A 20623-nucleotide genomic window follows, 5' to 3' on the forward strand; every position below is an offset into this window, starting at 1 on the left:
GCAGGCAAGTCTATGGAATGAGATCTCAAAAGTCGAAATTAAAACTCGGCACTCTTTTGCAAACAAACAAATAAAATTGCTGATAGAGTGGACTGGATAGTTTATGCGCGGACAATACTTCAGGTTTCTATTGTGTGCAATGTACTTCTCTTGCATGCTATTTTTGTATTTCCTATATCCACTATTGCTGCTGAAACGATGCAAAATTCCACATTGTGGGACTAATAAAGGTTATATTTTACTATAAATATTTATCTTATTAATGCTTTTAAGCTTATCGGCCCCAGTTCTCAGGTGGAAATTCATTTCCAGTTTCCGGTTCCAGTCCTCTGTGGTTGTGTAGGGTTATTGTGTGAATGCTCAAGGATTCACACATATTTGTGTGTTGTTTTCTCTCAAGACACTTATTAATTTGCCTGCCACTCAAAAGGATTTCATTTTTGTTTACTTGTGAACAATATGAGAATTGTTTTACTTTTGTTGACATATATATTTTTTATATATATAATTGCAGGAGGTGAGTATTTTTTAAGATTAGCCCTCTAAATACTGTATCTATTGTAATTTCTACTGTCGGGCATCAATTACCCTATTAAAACAACCCCTTAATTGGTATGCTCTCTAAACAGATTACACAGGCTTATTCGGGCAAGGCACTTGGAGGCACTTTGTGTCTCAGTAGGTATTGCATTATGCAAACCAAAGGGAGTCAACAAGTGTTTACGGCTCTTCTCATGTGACTGTTTTATATCACAATACCGACAAAGGACATTAGGACATAACTTATCTGTGTTGAGGGTAATTTAATTCATTGTTTACAATTGTTTGATTGACTATATTAGGGATGGCCATGTGATTAAATGTCCTTATCGACTCCAGGGTAAATTAATCAGTTAGTTGTGTTTTTAAGTATTGCTTTAATGGGCTATGATAATCTGCTTTTGAACTCCTGTTTACATTTCATATTTAGCAAATTGATGATGCCTGGAGTCCCAGTGGCTGTTGGCCTTGGCTGTTGGTGTTCTTTTGACCGCAAACTAGCTCAGCCCGAAGGCTACTTTATACTCGCTCGGCCAGCAACCGCGCTGACGTCATTCTGTTCAATTGCACAACATAATCATGACTCTATAATCATAATTGTTAATAAATTATGGCTTCAAAATGTGTCATTTTAAATTTTTTATTGCATCAACCTTGTAATGGCGGACGCAGTTGCAGCCTGAATCAATGTATATGAGATTTCGACGACCCATTATCAAAATTCGCCTTTATTCATTCTGTTTTGAACCTTGGTTAAAAAAAGTATATTAAATCAGATTAATCAGATCTCAAACATCTAAATCAAAACTCAACCCTCTATTTATTAAACAAATAACATTTCTGACAGATTGAATTTGATAGTTTATCCTTGGACAATAGTTTAGATTTCTATTTTGTGAATTTATTTGTATAGATGTCTTCTCTTGCATGCTATTTATATTATAATGTACGTACATTTCCTGTATCCACTATTGCTACTGAAATTTTGCCCATTGCGGGACTAATAAAGGTTATTTTATATTATATTGCAAATAATATACTTTTAAACGGACCCCGTTCTCAGATGATGTCTCCAGTGATGTATTAATTCATTTCTGGTTCAGGAGGCGTCTTGTGAGGCTAGGGTTGGACATCGAGAATCGATAATCGATTGGAACCGGAACTAACGTTCCAGTTCTCCCGGAATCGTTCAAATTTCGGTTCCCAGTTTCGATGCCTTAGTCCACCGGCCCCGAAGAAGAAGCGGCGAAAACCAACGAAGAAGAACAAGCATGAAGACAGACGTGCTTGTGCCCAACAGCGGCGAACAAAACTGTGTCTGAACTTTGTTAAAATTAATGACCAGTCATCTCAGTACAACACTTGTAATCAATCAACACTAAGATTACATTGTGCAAAGGAGGCTTTCACAATGTGTAGCGTCTGACGTGCTCTGAGCCACAGCCTACACTGCACGAAGCTTCAGTGAAGTCAACTCGCAGTCAATTGGGTGAGTGAAACAATAAAATATGTCTATGCCAACATTAAGGCAGCTAACAAGGTAAACAGTTGGTTGCACTTTTGCACTGATGGTTTTTAGCACTTTTTTTAGTTTTAGAACCAACGTAAGACCCGATGACAGAAAAAAAAGCTTAACAACGAGCTAAAACTTCACCGTAGCAACTTTACATCATGAATTGGGACAAAATTAACACAAACGTTGTCTCATAGGATCACAAACACTAACCTTGTGTGAATCAACCTTTTATAGTATATGATTCCATCCATAAAAATAAATAAATCACTGGTGCCGTGTGAAGTTACTTTTCATGCCAAAATGCTGAGTTCCGGTGCGTACCCTTCAAAATAAAAGGCTACAAGCTTAAAACAGGAAGTCAAGTTAAAACTTGCACATATAAACCATTTGACGTGATAAAACAGTCCCAAAATGACTTTAACAATGCTATATTTAACTTTTAGCTGAAACATTAATTCATAAATATTTAGTCAATTGGGTTAGTTCCACACACATTGCCTTTTAGTTCATAGGTTTGATATTCGTACTGGTTATAAAGAACCCAAAGTCAAATGTTTATTTTCGTCTTTGCTGCCAAGAAAATGGATGTTCATAATTTGGACACCCTTTATTTAAACCATGCAAACTTTTTTGACACAGCCCCCTAAAAGAATCGGAATCGAGAATCGTTTGGAACCGGAATCGAAATAAGGAACCGGAATTGGGACCGGAATCGCTCATATACAAACAATGCACAACCCTATGTGAGGCTGTGAATTATTTTACATTTATATGTCCAGACACCAACTGGTTAGCATACCTGCCTCACAGTTATGAGGACCGGGGTTCAAATCCCGGCCTCGCCTGTGTGGAGTTTGCATGTTCTCCGCGTGCCTGCGTGGGTTTTCTCCGGGCAGTCCGGTTTCCTCCCACATCCCAAAAACATGCGTGGTAGGTTGATTGAAGACTCTAAATTGCCCGTAGGTGAGAATGTGAGAGCAAATGGTTGTTTGTTTATATGTGCCCTGCGATTGGCTGGCGACCAGTTCAGGGTGTACCCCGCCTCTCGCCCGAAGATAACTGGGATAGGCTCCAGCAAGCCCGCGACCCTAGAGAGGAAAAGCGGTACAGAAAATGGATGGATGTCCAGACACATTAATTGTCTTAATTTGTTGGTCAAACTTGGTTATTCTCTGCTATAACGTGGTTCCAGCCAGACCTATGCGACTAGTGTAGTGTATCACCCAATCACTTATTTCTGTGTTATGTGACTTCATGACATGATAGCTTAGGAATTAGTGTCATACTTTTCTGTCTTTGCCTACCCGCTCCTCACCCTCCGTGATAACGTAAACAACAGAAAGAAGCATGGTAAGAAGTGTAGCTTATTCACTACCATGGAAGTGATGATTAGTGACTTGCAATGCATTGACACCTGACGCAAAGAGAACCTTTGCCTAAAATAGCATACCCCCAAGCATTTTTTTTTTCTTTTTTCGTCACGGTGGCCGGATACAGCGCTGCACTGGGCGGTAATGTCTGGCGCTGGATTTTTTTCTTACCCAATATCCGGAACAATCTGTGTTACGGCCGTAACGAGTCAGCATTCAGTGATTTCCGTAACAAAATACAGATGTTCTGTAACATTTGGCAGCTCTGCATCATTAACTCTCCTACAGGTTAACAATCATTACTCGTTTTCTCCCTTCCTTACATTCTGCTGTGGTACTAACAGCAGTTGTAGTACATTCCAGTCGTGGTAAGATGATTAGTTAAGCGGAAATCACCACCTCTGTGCAAAAAGAGGATTCAAATAACGCCACAAAACTTTTTTTTTTTTTTTTTAAATGCCCTGATTAGCAGAAATATTCCCCCCCAAAAAAAGAAAAAAAAAGACCATTTTACACTGCCTGTCAATGATGCAATTTTTCCACCTTTTTACATGTTGCTGTTCTGTATAAACGCCAACGACACGGAATGAGCGGACTGACAAATTTCCATGGAGGTAGTGTCAGAGTTGAAACTGAGGTGGGACAACACCTCGAGGTATGGGCATGAACTCTGTGAAGTTTTACACACAACTAACTATTACAGCCCAGTTGTGTCAAAATAAATTGTTGCTGTCCAATAACTCTTTTATACGTCACACCAGACCTCATCTAGTTATTTGATTGCAGGAAGCTGTGACAAAGTATACACATCTGCATCACTTTCCTACATTCTGTGTAAAATGCAAAGATGGATAAATCCTAAGCCTTGTGTTACTGCTCTGGGAATGCAATTTAGTGAGTTCTGAGTCAAAGAGGCTGGAGTGAATCTTTGTTATACAAAATCAAACTACGTACATTGAAATCCATAGTGTAATCATGCTTGTTGTATCAAAAATACAGCATTCAAAATTTAACAATTTCGACACAAGCTGCCACTAGTAAAATCATGTGAGCTGCACTCCAGTTTCAAGAGGCCTTTCTCTCAGCAATTACACAAACGACACATTATTCCGGCAGTGCATTGTGACACTCGTGTTAGTGGAACATGACAAGTCTCAATTATCTTCCAAACCTTTCTAAAGAACCTGCGCCACTCAAGCCTGTCCATTTTACAATACCGTGTTTGTAGGAGAAGAGGGGACATGACCTTCTTATCCAACTGTGTCATAAGCAGACAAATAGTGAAGCAAGTGTCAGAACTGTGTGGTCGTTTTTCTATACGTATATTTGTCCCCATGTTCTTAGTAAGAGGGGTATGTCATCTTAGCTATAAATAGAAACACAAACATAGGGGTTACTACTGCACCTATAAATATTCTTCTAGACACTCCACAACAGGCACTCTGATACAAGATAAATTAAATCAAGTTGAAAAAATTATCTCCATGGTATCCCTGGGCATGGAAATTTGGTTATTACGACATAGAGGATCGATGATTTTTAAAATTACTTTGAGATGCATGTCATTGATGACCACAATGTATCAGTACATCGTCTTGGCATTGTAGTGTACAAGTGTAACTGGCTGTACCTAGTGTGAGAAGTTTGCAATAAATTGGGTTGGAAATGGCCAGAATGTCCTTTTTCAAGCTATTCTAGTTTGCCGTTTACAACTGGCAGTTGAAACGGACGTATTTCTCATCAATATGCAACATGTAAATAGGCCTGTCACAATAATTTCTAACACAAACACAGGAACGTTAACTGTTTATTAATCACTCCCATTGACACCTGTTGAATTCAAATATCCATGGTAACATGGAGGCCTGGCAGTGAATGAGTTAAGCATAACCTTAGTGGCACATGTTATGCACCCAGTAGTTGACTACAGCGAACATCAACGTATATTTGATTGACAGGTGAAGGGCTCGTCTACAGGGGACAAACCACACAGTAGCCGGGTTTACACGGAGACGTTTTTTGTCATTCCTATTGCAGATCTCTGGTGAACTGTTTACATGTGATGTGATCTATTCCGATCCGGTGTATACATGATGTGCGCTACATTTAATCGGAACAGCCGTGTGACATGCGGACGTCGTCGCGAACGTCACGTCATTTATAAGATGGAGGTCCATCGCCTATTCGGCACAGTAGTTGGGATTGTTTTTATGGTTATTAAAAAACTTTTTGGTGCCAAAAAGTAATTAAAAAATAATATCTCTGTCACATACGACGGAGCCACCATATTTACGCCGTGCGTAAAAGATGACGTCACCGCGCATTTATGTCAAGAGGAAGCATGCCCAAACAGAGCTTTGCCAGGCTCTATTCTGGATTACAGTTCATATGGCAAAAATTTACTTCCGATCGGTTTGGTAAAAGGAATATTCCACCCCTGTAAAACCAAATGAAATTCCATTCGCATTTGGCTTGTTTATTATGATTGAGATTTTTACATGGAACATTTTCATTCTTTTTGGGCTTCTAAACCGATTATAATCTGAATAGAAGGCTCCATGTAAACCAGGCTAGTCTTGCAGCTCTTTATTCTTTATTTCAGACTCAGGGGGATCGATATCACAGAGAAAAGAAAAACAATTGAATCGAAAAACAAAAAAGGAAGTTATAATAACAACAACAATACTGATTTAAAAGCAAAAACAATAAAAAATAAAAATAAGGATGGGCCCTATTTTTCATCTATCGTGATCGTTTTTGGGAAAATACATTGTCTTATTGTTATCGTGACACGCCTACATGTAAATAAGCTTTGCTTTAATTGGATCACTCATCTTCCCCAATTTAAATATGGAAAACAGCTTGGCTCTGATTCGGCTGGCTCTCATGGCGTCGACTAGCATTACTCTAAAACCTTGGGCCGGCCAAGCATTCATAGTGACATTGCATCCTTTGATGTCTTGCTATCATTGTGAAGCATAATTCACCAAGCATTGGCTTGTTGGCCTACTAATAGGTGAGCTGAAAGGCGACATGGGTGAAAATGAGGAGGGAGATATTTTGAGGTTATGCTCATCACCCGCTCCCATTCGTTTGAATTTAACCTGCCGCGACGATCGACACTGGCAACAATGAATGCAAGCTTTGCTATTTCATCCACTACAGTTACATTCTAAATTAGAAATAGAGTAGTAAGAATTATTATAAAACACAACGTATGTATATTTTTTAGACTGTATTTGTATGGCTGAGATTCACTTGCTTCAAACCTGGAAATGCTGTGTTGCCGTTCAACTGAGTTGAGCAAGTGGCTACCAAGCCCGATGTGGGCAGGTAGTTGAATATTAATTGGCATAAGTATGTAACACCGTCGGCGATTTCAAATCCTGTCATTGGCAAGCTTGTTCCTATGGCGACGGCGTAACCCATATTTGTACGCAAATTGGAACCTTCCACCAACCTATTATAACGCAGTAGTAAAGTTACAATTTTAGTAAATATTTGGACGAAAAACATTTCTAGGCCAAAAATATAAATCTGTCACAAACCGTAAACAGTGCCACGTGACATGTTCTTACACCCCTGTGCAAACTAGTTCCTTGCACGCTATTCGTAACCTCGAAATGTCATATGTCCGTCATAAACCAAGGGGCCTCTGTATCTTCATTACCGACAGTTTTTGAGTAGCTTATAATTGTACAGTGTGAGCTATGGCATTACATCATGATGAGCTGCTGCGGTCTGATTAAACTGGAGTTGATTCAACTGGCATATATCCTTTTTGGACAAGAAAGAGAGAGACAAGCGTGTCTGTTTAAAAGGAAGTAGGATTTTTCAAAGAAATGAGAGGCTAAGGAGAGTTATATCTTTGCTTTAGGCTTAGAATCATTTTGGCTGCAATCTTGAGAAGTCACAATAACCACCCTGTTTGGGCTAAGGGTGAAGTTGAAACAAACAAATACTTTATTACCACCTAGCTTCAGTTATGTAAGCACAACAAAGGCAATTGAATATTTAGTTGACGAAGGGAAAAAAAACAGATGTATTGAGGCTTTAATTATACTTGCCAAATACGTTTATATTAAATGGTAACTTGAACTAGATGATTTAAGGTATTTAAATCTGTCTTGTATCATATCACTGAAACTACTACTAGTGTATCATATCACTATCACTTGGAAACTACTGTTTGGACTTTCCAGTTGAAAATCTCTCTTGTGTCACGTCAGAGCAGGTATTTGTGAATATCAGCTCGTACCTTGGAAACATTGAGAGCTGGGTGCCATCTCATCACAGGTTTTCCATCCGGGCCCACCAGGACCTTTTCAAATTTTACTACGATTTGGAGGTCAAACTGCTGTCATTAGTGACATCATTTGAGAGTTCGGCAAATCTCTGGCTTGTTTTATGTTGAATTTTGAGATCCGTCGTCACATCGCACAAGAAAGCACACTCAGTTAACGGCCGTACTTTCCATTCGAATAATTTATATTTATGGCCGAACATTTTCCATACAAATATTTACTGTAATTAGGACGTTTCTACTGTTAGTGATAGACTCCGGCATGTTCCACCTTTTGTACAAATTTACATTTCTTCATTAACCGAGGTTACATTCTTTCCACACTTGTACGACAGTTGAGAATGTTAAAAAGTTACTTAAAACAGCGCCTGTTACACCAGTCCACACTTAAACAGCTTAAAGAGTTCACAACCAAATACCCCCCCCCCCCCCCACACACACACACACACACCAGGTTGTGTCAACCGAGATAAACAAGTTGGCCGCCCCTGTCTCTATTTGTCATGTGTGTTTACTCGATATTAATCAGCTATTGACACAACTTTAAGACAACTTAACATTTTATCCACAGCATGTTTGTGGCCCTTCCCTCAAAATGTGGCAAAATGGCTTCCTGGAATAGACACACATCAGCTGTCCGGAAACTTGACCAGACACATAATGTTGTAATAGGCTATGTGTCATTAAAACTCATGGAAAGATCACTTAAGTTTGACAACTGCAATAAACTGAGGTGGAGCGGGTGAACCATGGAGCACTACAAATTTAGTTTGACACATCTACTGTGAAAAAAAATTGTCAAAACATAATCTCCCTTTGCCAACAGAATCACCTATATATAGATTAGTCCCCTCCAAAAGTATTGTAACGACAAGGTGAATTCCTTCAGTTTTGTTGTATACTGAAGACATGTCTCATCTTCATATTTTGATCTGAAATATTCATATTTTGATCTGAAACCCAAATGTCTTCATTCATATTTTGAGCTGAAACCCAAATGTCTTCAGAATACAACAAAAACAAAGGAATTGAGCTTGCCGTTCCAATGCTTTTGGAGGGAACTGTATAAGTAGTATGAGTAACAGTGGTATGCGAAAGAATCAACAAATCATATACAAATAAATTTTACATTTAAGAAACAAAATATTGGAATGACGCGTTCAGCGATGCAAAGAGCCTGTTCAAACTTTTTTTTAAATCAATACAGAAATTTTTTTAAGTACACTTGAGGTGTATTCAACTTTTTAGTGAAGTACAATACATTCAAATGTAATCTTTAAGAGGCGTCTGACAACTGGAATATAATACTTTGAAACTGCATAATTTTGCTCACAGTTAGCATACTGTCAGAATCTGATACCTATGCATGTACAGGAAAACATTCCAATAGAATAAAAAATTAGCAAATGAGGCTTTTAAAAATAGGCAAGGACACAAGTTATTTAAGTTTCACGTCTTTTTAAAGACTATTCCAGGAACGTGGAGCACATTGCGAGAAAGCCTTTTTTCCAAGTCCTGAAACTCCGAACACACTACGTCAGCTTTTGAAGTCTGAAACTATAATTGCTAACAGATCTTTGTACAGTTAAAGAGCAGATGTTATTATAATCATACTTTAGGAAAAAAACAGCTGCATCATTTTTTGATGAACACTTAGACCCAGTACATTAATGTATTTTGAAATTGGAAAAATAGAAGTGCAATAATTAATCAGTAACTAAGCGATTATCAAATTAATTTTTGATAACCGATCGTATAGACATTAACTTAAAATTGTCCAAAACCTTGAAATTTCAGCCTCTCAAAAGTAATTATTCTCATATTTCTGTGGTTACCCATGAAAGCAGACTGATTATTTAAATTAAACAACGATAAAGACATTTGAAAACATCCGCTTTTAAAACAATGATCAACATTTTAGCCTATTTTCTGACATGTTACCAGTGACTGAATCATAATAATTTTGTTTGTGAATTTTCTCCACTGTCAATTGAAATAATGTCCTGCTTTTTTTAATAAAGGGATGGAGGTGAATGTTTTTTAATCCAATTAAACAAAACAAAAAAATAATAGTCACATTAGTCAATTATTAAAATAATCATTAGTTTTAACCCGAGTTGGTCATTATATTTTGAGGTGGTGCTCGGTGTAAAAAGATTCAGAACAATCCATCCAGGCTTATATAAAACGAAACTAGACAGGTGAGGAATGTGAAAAGTTGAAAACAGTTGTTGCAACTTTCGGCTTGTCCCATCACCGGTCGTGAAAACATTATTATTTTTACATTACTCATTGGTTTTCCTCAAGAGGAAATTCGACGTTTCAAAACTTCAAGTTAAATGTTATTAGTTAGGAAAGGGATAAAAACAATGTCCATGACGCTCTTTCGCATAACGAAAACAGAAACCCCCAGTAATGCAAGGTAAGCGTTGACTAACGTTGTTTAAGCAAATATTTACCCTGAGAGAATATCATAGAATGTGTGCTCGGTGCTACCTACATACCTGCATACTGGCTTTAGCGGCATAATGCTGGCTAGCCCCATTCGCTGGTAGTTGGGAGGGGAGCGAAGCTAACGGCTAACAAGCTCGCAAAACATTTCACATTTCCGCGTACACTTTTTTATAACACTCACTGCAAACGTCGCACAACCACAGCGAACAGTCAAAGAATAAAACACATAGTTTCGTAACATCCGGCATCCTTACCTCTTGTCTTCTTTTTAGGCCCAAACCATTCTAGCTATTGGAAAGCTCTTTTCTTTGTCTTTTCCACTTCCAATTACACGCAAAATGGACCCAACAAAACGCCGTAACAGCTACGACGGTACAACCCAACAGACGGTCCCCATCTCTTCCTGGAATAGGGCTCACATATCGGGCGAAAAACAAGTTGAAATCATTTTTTCGGACGTTCGTTCATGTTATTATTCCAGGAAAGAAGTGCCTCTAGTCTAAAGGTAAAGCTGCTAGCTAAGTTCAGTAGTCAGCAGGTACACACAGACCCACCGACAGGAATGGATGCATGGAGGACAGCAAGCTTGTGTTGCATTCAAGGCCTTCGGACAGCTGACTACTCCAAGCAAAACCATGTAAGCACAAACTCAAATTGGCGTCAGCAGTTAAATTCGGACGTTTTCTCCGAAAATACAACTCGCGTGAAGGTTCGGGTGATTTAAACGCCAGATAAACAAGTATAATTTTTATTGTAATGTTAGCAACGACGACGAGAAAATGAATTAAATAGAGGCATTTAAAAGAGGCGATTGCAAAGGCATTTTATTTATCAATTGTGATAATCCCAATTTTTATATCCAACGTATCAGTGACGTCCACACCTCAAGTAATGACGCCCATTCGGTCATTCGTAACAATTTGTAAACAAATTGTAAACCAAATTTTAAAACGTACGCCGGCGGGGTTATTTGAATCACTTCCTGCTCGTGATGATCATGAAAAAAGTGAGGGTTTTTTTTCCGTCTTGCACTGAATACTCATTCGGCATTTTGCCCCATAAACGCCACAATTTCCTCTTGAACTTGATGCAGTACGTCTGTGATTTTAGTACCCCAAGAGAGAGTAATAGAAAGAAAGTACAACCAAAATCTGGAGTGTCAAAATCAAAGTGAACATAAAATGTATGAAAAAAAATAATAATTTCAAGTTCTAAAATGAAAAATTTAAATAAAACATTTTATTAAACATTTAATTCAATAATAATTTAGTATTTGTATTATTCTATTGATACCTATCATTAAATATTTGTTCACCGTACTGTAAAGCATATCAATAAATCTTAATACTGCATTAAACTTTATTTGTTTAATTTAAACTCAGATTAATAATTCATATTACATTCTAATATTACAGCTGACACCCCCCACCACCAAAAAAAAAAAAAAAAATCACCATATCAAGAAGTTATAATACAACATAGAAAACAATTAATCAAAATGATTTTTAATATAGAAACTAAGTGAGAATTGGCCTTGGACAGGTATGCTGAATGACTCTCATAAGCTTAACTTTAAATTAAAACTACTGAAATAAATGATCTTTTCTGCCATATTGTAATTTATCAAGATGCACCTGTATTATTTGTTTAATGTTATGTTATATATTTACATTTAAAAATAAAACACTCATATCCTGGAACCTTTTGCGTGATCCTTTCAATTAGCTGGAACTGTGGGGAAATTAAAATGTTAATCTTAAAATGGGTAAATCACTTTAGTCCAGCAAGTTATTTAAAAAAAAAGAAGGAAAATCACACTAAATTAGACTATTGAAACAATTAATTTTATTCAGTATCCTTTAACAGCTTGCATATTAACAAATTTTCTATATCATGGTGGCAAGGTTTTGAGCTATACAGATGAAGTTTGCCTAAAATTGACTTAAGACGGAATACAAAAATAATAACAATAATAATTATACACCTCAAATATCTCAAAGCTGCCCAAGCAGGAACAAACAAGACATTGTTATAATTCAAAATCAGCTTTTTTCTAAATTTCTAACAAAACTGTACAAGCAGTTTTTCATCTCAGCAGCACTGACTAAATGTAGGAATGTAAACTGCTGGGGGGGGGGGGAAATAAAAAAAATAACACACTATAACAGCCGTCTCATGCTCATTTCTTCTTCTTCTTCTTCTTCGGAGGTCCCTGATCTGAATCGCTGCTGCTTCCGGAGCCTGAGCTGTCTGAGGATGACAATGACGAGGAGGAGGAAGAAGTGGACGAGCTGTCGTCGTCGCTGCTGCTGCTGTCATCGTCCAAAGACGAGCTGGAGGAGTCGCTGCTGTCTGAGGATGAGTCACTGGACGAGCTGCCTGAATCACTGCTGCTCCCGCTTGAGTCTTTACCCCTGAAAGTATGTTGGTGCCAAGTAAAGCAAACAGGTCAATAACAACAGTAGAATGGAACTGAAATCTGGAAGCAGGTAGCAGTGGGATAGAGGTGAAACGGTATGAAAATATTACATCATGATTATCATGAGCAAAGTGATCACAATTACCGGTATTGCCACAGTATTACTGAAAAATCACTGACACTCGCACAGAAGGAATTGCAACACATTTAATTTTGAATACAAAAATATAAAATAAGCAATTCAGTGTACTATTTGACACTAGGAATAGCTGAATTTTCATGTTCAACTCAAGATCAAACAAAACATAAACCACAATTAAATAAATATTTCCTATATCCACAATTGCTGCTGAAACGATGTAAATTTCCCCATTGTGGGACTAATAAATGTTATCTTATATTACAAATATTTAAATAATAATAATAATAATATACAGGCGGCACGGTGGACAACTGGTTAGCACATCTCCCTCACAGTTCTGAGGACCTGGGTTCCTGTGTGGAGTTTGCATGTTCTCCCCGTGGCTGCGTGGGTTTTCTCCGGGTACTCCGGTTTCCTCCCACATTGCCCGTAGGTGTGAATGTGAGTGTGAATGGTTGTTTGTTTCTATGTGCCCTGCGATTGGCTGGCGAACACCCGAAGATAGCTGTGATAGGCTCCAGCATGCCCGCGACCCTAGTGAGGCGAAGCGGTACGGAAAATGAATGAATGAATGAATGATCATAATACAGTGGTGCCTTCAGATAAGAGTGTGCTTCAGACCCCCACTAGATGGCGACAGCACACTTCACAATGTTCAGCCACCATCGATTCACATTGGTTTCCTTGCAGTGGTAGGACAATATCAGTTGGTGGCAGTAATGTCATTAAGCTGCTTTGCCAACTGCCAATAAACGACAGAAGAGCAAAAAGGAAGGACAATACATTGGGTAAAGTTGTGTGTGTGCTCACATTTTCCGTTTGCATGTTATGTGGCGATCAAAACGTTATTGCTGTTTTTTTTAAACAGTACAATACAAAATGTTTGTTTTTAAATTTATAACAAAAAAATATAATTACACCTATAAAAGTCAAACATATGAGATGATAATGAAATGTTAAGCGTTCAAGAAGTCAGGACGGTCTGGGAATGTGTAGGCTTGAGCCCTGATCTGTGATTGGATGAGAAAGCCAGGGGGTAAAACACCCCTGGTGTGCATCCTTACCTCTTGTCTTCTTTTTAGGCCCAAACCATTCTAGCTATTGGAAACCTCTTTTCTTTGTCTTTTCCACTTCCAATTACACGCAAAATGGACCCAACAAAACGGCGTAACAGCTACGACGGTACAACCCAACAGACGGACGGTACCCATCTCTTCCTGGAATAGGGTTCACATATCGGGCGAAAAACAAGTTGAAATCATTTTTTCGGACGTTCGTTCATGTTATTATTCCAGGAAAGAAGTGCCTCTAGTCTAAAGGTAAAGCTGCTAGCTAGGTTCAGTAGTCAGCAGGTACACACAGACCCACCGACAGGAATGGATGCATGGAGGACAGCAAGCTTGTGTTGCATTCAAGGCCTTCGGACAGCTGACTACTCCAAGCAAAACCATGTAAGCACAAACTCAAATTGGCGTCAGCAGTTAAATTCGGACGTTTTCTCCGAAAATACAAATCGCGTGAAGGTTCGGGTGATTTAAAGCCAGATAAACAAGTATAATTTTTATTGTTATGTTTTTATTGTAATGTTAGCAAGGTTTTGTGTGTGTGTGTTAGGTGGCAGTTGGTTAGAGATGTTGCAGTTTTATGTTTTAGTTTTTGCTGTGGACAAATATACTTCCTTCCATCCATCCATCCATCCATTTTCTGAGCCGCTTCTCCTCACTAGGGTCGCGGGCGTGCTGGAGCCTTTCCCAGCTGTCATCGGGCAGGAGGCGGTGTACACCCTGAACTGGTTGCCAGCCAATCGCAGGGCACATACAAACAGACAACCATTCGCACTCACAGTCACATTCACACTCACAGTCACACCTATGGTTAGAGTCTCCAATTTATGCATGTTTTTGGGATGTGGGAGGAAACCGGAGTGCCCGGAGAAAACCCACGCAGGCACGGGGAGAACATGCAAACTCCACACAGTCGGGGCCGGGGATTGAACCCGGGTCCTCAGAGCTGTGAGGCTGACGCTCTAACCAGTCGTCCACCGTGCCGCCACAAATATAATTTTCTTTCAAAAACAATGGCACAATATGTTGTAAATGCTGATTTTCAACTGTACACAGGAAATACTTGTTAAGTGATGGGTCTCAAGTCTAAGTCATGTCCAATGGCATAAGTAGCAAGACAAAGTCAATTCTTTCATAAGTTTAAGCCATTAGTCCTACAATTGGCGACTCGAGTCCCCCACCTCAAACTGATTTATTTTAGTGGCTACTATAGAACAAAGCGTGTCCTCGCTGACATGCACTGCTTGCATTAAAGACATGGCCGCAAACAGAGAGGAGCTAGTTTACAAACGCAGTTAGTGTTGCCAACTTAGCAGCTTTTCAGATACCTTCTTTTCAAAAAAGCGACCAGCGAATTTCATTTCCACAAAAACAGACGAGTGGAATCATTTTCATATCGCTTTGAATATCCACCCTATTGCCTAGTATTTGAATTATATTTTTTTTATATTTTGTTTCTCTTGTGCAACTAAATAAGGCAACTTACTTCTTAGTTTTCTTCTCGCTGGAGCCTTGTTGTCCTGGTCTGTAGGGAGAAAGAAGACAGCTTTTAACTAATAAAGGCAAATGTTCCTGTATCAGAGGTTTATATCAATGGGAGACAATGCTGCCTTTGTGTTACAAGTGCTGACTTGATGGGAGTTTCCTTACCCAGTGATGTTCCTCTGTTGATTCTCAGCTTCCTTCAGCATTTTCTTCATCTCAACTGTCCTCGAGGGTCTGTGCACATATTTACGCTTCCCGGTGCATTCGTACGTCCAGTGTCCCATTTCCAAACACTTCTGACAACGCACGTGTTGTTTGTTTGCCTCCCTAAAGGTGACAATAAAAGAAGACTATGTTTTGAATGAACATATTTGTTCGTAATAATTTTTAACAGTAGCACAGTGGTCTAATAGTTAGAACATCTGCCTTACAGTTCTAGATTCAGGGTTTGAATCTGAGCTCAGACCCTCCTGTGTGGACTTTGCATGTTCTCTGCTGTCTTGTGTGAGTTTTCTCCTAGTACACTAACTTCCTCCCACATTTCAAAAACATCCATGCTAACCAAATTACAAGGAAGTGAAAGCGATGAAAATCTATTGTTTGGACTTGTTTCAGATTCAGGGCAAGTGACATTAAACAAGATAACATTTAATTTAGTTTACCCTTGGTAAATTTTAAATTCTAGGGTCTATTAGATTTTTTAACATTATAATTTAGTCTAAAATGATAATCCATTTGTTGGATGTCATGTTGCGTTGAAAACTGTTTACATAGTTTGTTGAAAAGTGGTATAATAAAAATACAGGTTTTCCTTTACAAGATGAATAATTGTGATTAATGATCGATAGTGATTACAATATTGATCAATATAATGGTGATTATCATTTTGGCCATTATTGTGTAGCCGCTGTGTACCTTTCCTCTTGCAGTCTTTCCCAGAGTCCTCTAATAAGGACTAATAAGGAACTTGGACGGATGGATAATTAGAAAATCCATTTCATCAAATGTTCAGGAGTATGTACATGTATGCCCTTCTATTACATTACTCTAAATGTGTCAATTACCTCTGATTTGAATAGATTACTTTAATATTAGCAATATTATAGAACTACGAATAAAAACCAACATACAGTATTACTTGCGATATTATTTGTTATGGTAGCTACAGAAGTACTTCGAAACAGCCAACTTGACAGAGAATGAGGCCAAGCCAAGCCATTTGCCTTTTAATGTCACGGCAAATGAAGCGTACACAAGGTTTGGAATAAGTTCCCGTATGACAATGCACCCAAACGAGGTAGCGTAAGTGTAAGAACGTAATTTTTTATATTGAGTTAGGAAAATGTGCCGTTTTTCGTTTAAACAATGTTTTATCAGACCGAAAGACGGCTCCATTTAAGTCCGGTCGCGTTTTCCTTGAACTTAAACCATCTCGACAAAATATCAATAAGTGCGCAAAGGAAAACATCAAAACGGTCAAATGGTATAAAAATGTTTACATTTTTTTGCCAGTATGTGGACAGAATACTCACGCTTGTCGCCTGGCTATTATTCTGTGCATGGGAGTCGCCATGTTTAGTTTTACTTTTCTTGTTCGGTGGGAGAAAAAAAAAAACTGGCACGTATTTTTAGCAACGGGGTATCTCTTGCGCCTTCTTCGACAAAGTTTGGTTACTACAACCACTATTAAGTAACAAGATACTCATATGCTGCACACACGTTTTCTGGGTGGCATTTAATATTTGCTGGTACAGGTGCAGCTCAATAAATTACAATACTGTAGGAGAGTTCGTTGTTTTACAGCGCTGCAATAAAAGAAAAAAAGTGAAACTGATAAATGATAAATATTAATGCAACACAATACTTTTCAAAGGCTTATTCCAACCTCATTTCGATATAAGAATCTTTTTGACTGTTTCGTATACAAGGTTCTCATTTTTTATTTTCTTATTTTAATTTATTTAGGACCATGAACAACCAAAATAGTATATAATGTACAACCTCAATTCCAATGAAGTTGGGACGTTGTGTTAAACATAAATTAAAACAGAATACAATGATTTGCAAATCATGTTCGACCTATATTTAATGGAATACACTACAAAGACAAGATATTTAATGTTCAAACTGATAAACTTTATTGTTTTTGGCAAATAATCATTAACTTAGAATTTTATGGCTGCAACACGTTCCAAAAAAGCTGGGACAGGGTCATGTTTACCACTGTGTTACGTCACCTTTTCTTTTAACAACATTCAATAAACGTTGGGGAACGGAGGGAACTAATTGTTGAACCTTTGTCGGTGGAATTCTTTCCCATTCTTGCTTGATCTACAGCTTCAGCTGTTCAACAGTCCGGGGTCTCCGTTGTTGTATTTTACGCTTCATAATGTGCCACACATTTTTAATGGAAGACAGGTCTGGACTGCAGGCAGGCCAGCCAAGTACCCGCACTCTTTTACTACGAAGCCACGCTGTTGTAACACGTGCAGAATGTGGTTTGGCATTGTCTTGCTGAAATAAGCAGGGGCGTCCTTGAAAAAGACGTTGCTTGGATGGCAGCATATGTTTCTCCAAAACTTGTTTGTACCTTTCAGCATTAATGGTGCCTTCACAGATGTGTAAGTTACCCATGCCATTGGCACTAACACAGCCTCATACCATCACAGATTCTGGCTTTTGAACCTTGCGTCCATAAGAGTCCGGTTGGTTCTTTTCCTCTTTGGCCCAGAGGACACGACGTCCACAATTTCCAAAAACAATTTGGAATGTGGACTCGTCGGACCACAGAACACTTTCCCACTTTGCATCAGTCCATCTTAGATGAGCTCGGGCCCAGCGAAGCCGGCAGCGTTTCTGGGTGTTGTTGATAAAGGGCTTTTGCTTTGCATATTAGAGTTTCAAGTAGCACTTAAGGATGTAGCGCCGAACTGTATTTACTGACATTGGTTTTCTGAAGTGTTCCTGAGCCCATGTGGTGATATTCTTTACACATTGATGTTGGTTTTTGATGCAGTGCCGCCTGAGGGATCGAAGGTCACGGCATTCAATGTTGGTTTTCGACCTTGCCGGTTACATGCAAGGGTTTCTCCAGATTCTCTGAACCTTTTGATGATATTATGGACCATAGATGATGATGAAATCCCTAAATTCCTTGCAATTGTACGTTGAGGAACATTGTCCTTAAACTGTTCGACTATTTTATCACGCACTTGTTCACAAAGAGGTGAACCTCACCCCATCTTTGCTTGTGAATGAGTGAGCAATTCAGGAAAGCTCCTTTTATACCCAATCATGGCACCCACCTGTTCCCAATTAGCCTGTTCACCTGTGGGATGTTCCAAACAGGTGTTTGATGAGCATTCCTCAACTTTCTCAGTCTTTTTTGCTACATGTCCCAGATTTTTTGGAACATGTTGCAGCCATAAAATTCTAAGATAATGATTATTTGCTCAAAACAATAAAGTTTATCAGTTTGAACATTAAATATCTTGTCTTTGTTGTGTATTCAATTAAATATAGGTTGAACATGATTAGCAAATCATTGTATTCTGTTTTTATTTATCTTTAACACAACCTTCCAACTTCATTTTATAATAAAGAAAGTCTCACTTACTTGACAAAATGTAACTTAAAATGAGTCAGCGTACATAACATAAGCAGTTTCATAACACTGCCTTTTGCTTTGGACGGAGTTCAGTCAATTTGCAAGCAGATGCTGAAGTTGAGCATTTGGTTATCTTTTGTCACCCTCCCACCATTCAACTGCCGTCATTCCCACCCATACTGTTTGAGCCATGCAGTATGTCACTAGATCCCACACCGTTGTCCTGCTGTTCTACAAAAGCACTTTATCTCCATCAGTGAGACACACTATTTATGTTATAATGTGTTATTTAGGGGGTGGGTGGGTGTGCTTCTGTCATAATAAAAAAGTAAAGAAATTCATTAAACACTATCCAACAAAACAATTGCCTGCTGTAATTGCATCTTGCTTATTTAAATAGACTGTATTTAAATGTTTAATAAAGTTTAAAACAGTTTACACATTCATTAATTTTTCATCCTGCTTATCATTACTAGGGTTGTGGGCGTGCAGGAGACTATCCCAGCTATCTTCGGGTGAGAGGCGGGGTGAACCCTAATCTGGTCGCCAGCCAATCGCAGGGCACATAGAAACAAACAACCATTCACACTCACATTCACACCTACGGACAATTTAGAGTTTTCAATTAACCGAGCATGCATCTTTTTGGAATGTGGGAGAAAACCGGAGTACCCGGAGAAACCCCACGCAGGCACGTGGAGAACATGCAAACCAGATTTGAACCCGGGTCCTAAGAACTGTGAGGCAGATGTGCTAACCAGTCGTGCTGCCCAGGTCCCCTTCCTTAAGATTTTTTCTACTGTTTTATGCATAACATAGGTCAAAATGAGAATGAAAATTTAAAATTAATACAAATATGACAATTAAATAACTAAAATTTCTAAGCTATTTTACTCGCGCACTTTTACACGTGTACATATTTTTATAGTGCTGAATTTTGTTGTTTAGATATTTGAAAGAGATTTTACGTGTTAAATTTGCATTTAGTTTTCATTAAATGATTCTATAAAAATAAGAATACTGCCACTACTACTACTAATTTAATTTTGACTATCATAGCTATGCAGATGAGACACAATTATGTCAAAAAAATAAAAGAAAAAAGAAAAAAAACTAAAAAATTGTACTGGCATTACCAGACAACTATTAACCCTTTTTTGCTCAGTGACTGTTTTTTGTCAATGTCTTTATGTCTCAAAAGTCTTCTTTGTCAATTGACTGTCTGTTGTCGTACTAGAGCGGCTCCAACTACGGGAGACACATTCCTTGTGTGTTTTTTGGACATACTTGGCAAATAAAGATGATTCTGATTCTGATTCTGACTCTGATTCTGATATCTAGCAGTGTCTCTAGATGACTATAGTTCAATTGAGGTGTTGTGTTACCAAATAACTGGATGAGCCAAATTTTTCTTCAATTAAACCACAACAAAACTGACATAATTGTTTTTGGCAATAAAGAAAAGAGGATTACTGTTAGTAAATACTTGGAGTCACTCTTTTTAAAAACCAAAGACCAAGTCCGAAACCTTGGTGATCTGATAGATTCCAACCTGACTTTCAACAACCATATCAAATCAATTACTAAAACTGCCTTCTTCCATCTGAAGAACATATCCAGAATGAAGGCTTGCATGTGTCAAGCAGACCAGGGGAAGCTCATCCATGCTTTTATCTCAAGTAGACTTGACTATTGTAATGGTCTCTTACTGGACTCCCTAAAA

The 20623-nt window shown here is 38.3% G+C and overlaps 2 protein-coding genes across 2 annotated transcripts in view; both read right to left on the bottom strand.

The window, feature by feature from the left end:
- Positions 1–10818, bottom strand: part of aff4 (AF4/FMR2 family, member 4) — a 64641-nt gene extending 53823 nt beyond the window's left edge. The window contains exon 1 of the mRNA XM_061701701.1: positions 10438–10818. The gene's annotated coding sequence lies outside the window, so the exon portion shown is untranslated. The remainder of the gene's footprint in view (positions 1–10437) is intronic.
- Positions 10819–12020: 1202 nt separating this feature from the next.
- zcchc10 (zinc finger, CCHC domain containing 10) lies at positions 12021–16896 on the bottom strand. The gene is made up of 4 exons (XM_061701702.1): positions 16826–16896; positions 15459–15620; positions 15295–15333; positions 12021–12597 (listed from the first exon to the last, which is right to left on the bottom strand). The coding sequence occupies exons 1-4, from the start codon at positions 16864–16866 to the stop codon at positions 12363–12365; spliced, it is 477 nt and encodes a 158-aa protein (XP_061557686.1). The 5' UTR covers positions 16867–16896; the 3' UTR covers positions 12021–12362.
- Between the last annotated feature and the right edge of the window lie 3727 nt (positions 16897–20623).

This window comes from Phycodurus eques, chromosome 17 (genome assembly GCF_024500275.1).
Source record: "Phycodurus eques isolate BA_2022a chromosome 17, UOR_Pequ_1.1, whole genome shotgun sequence".
Lineage (NCBI taxonomy): Eukaryota > Metazoa > Chordata > Actinopteri > Syngnathiformes > Syngnathidae > Phycodurus > Phycodurus eques.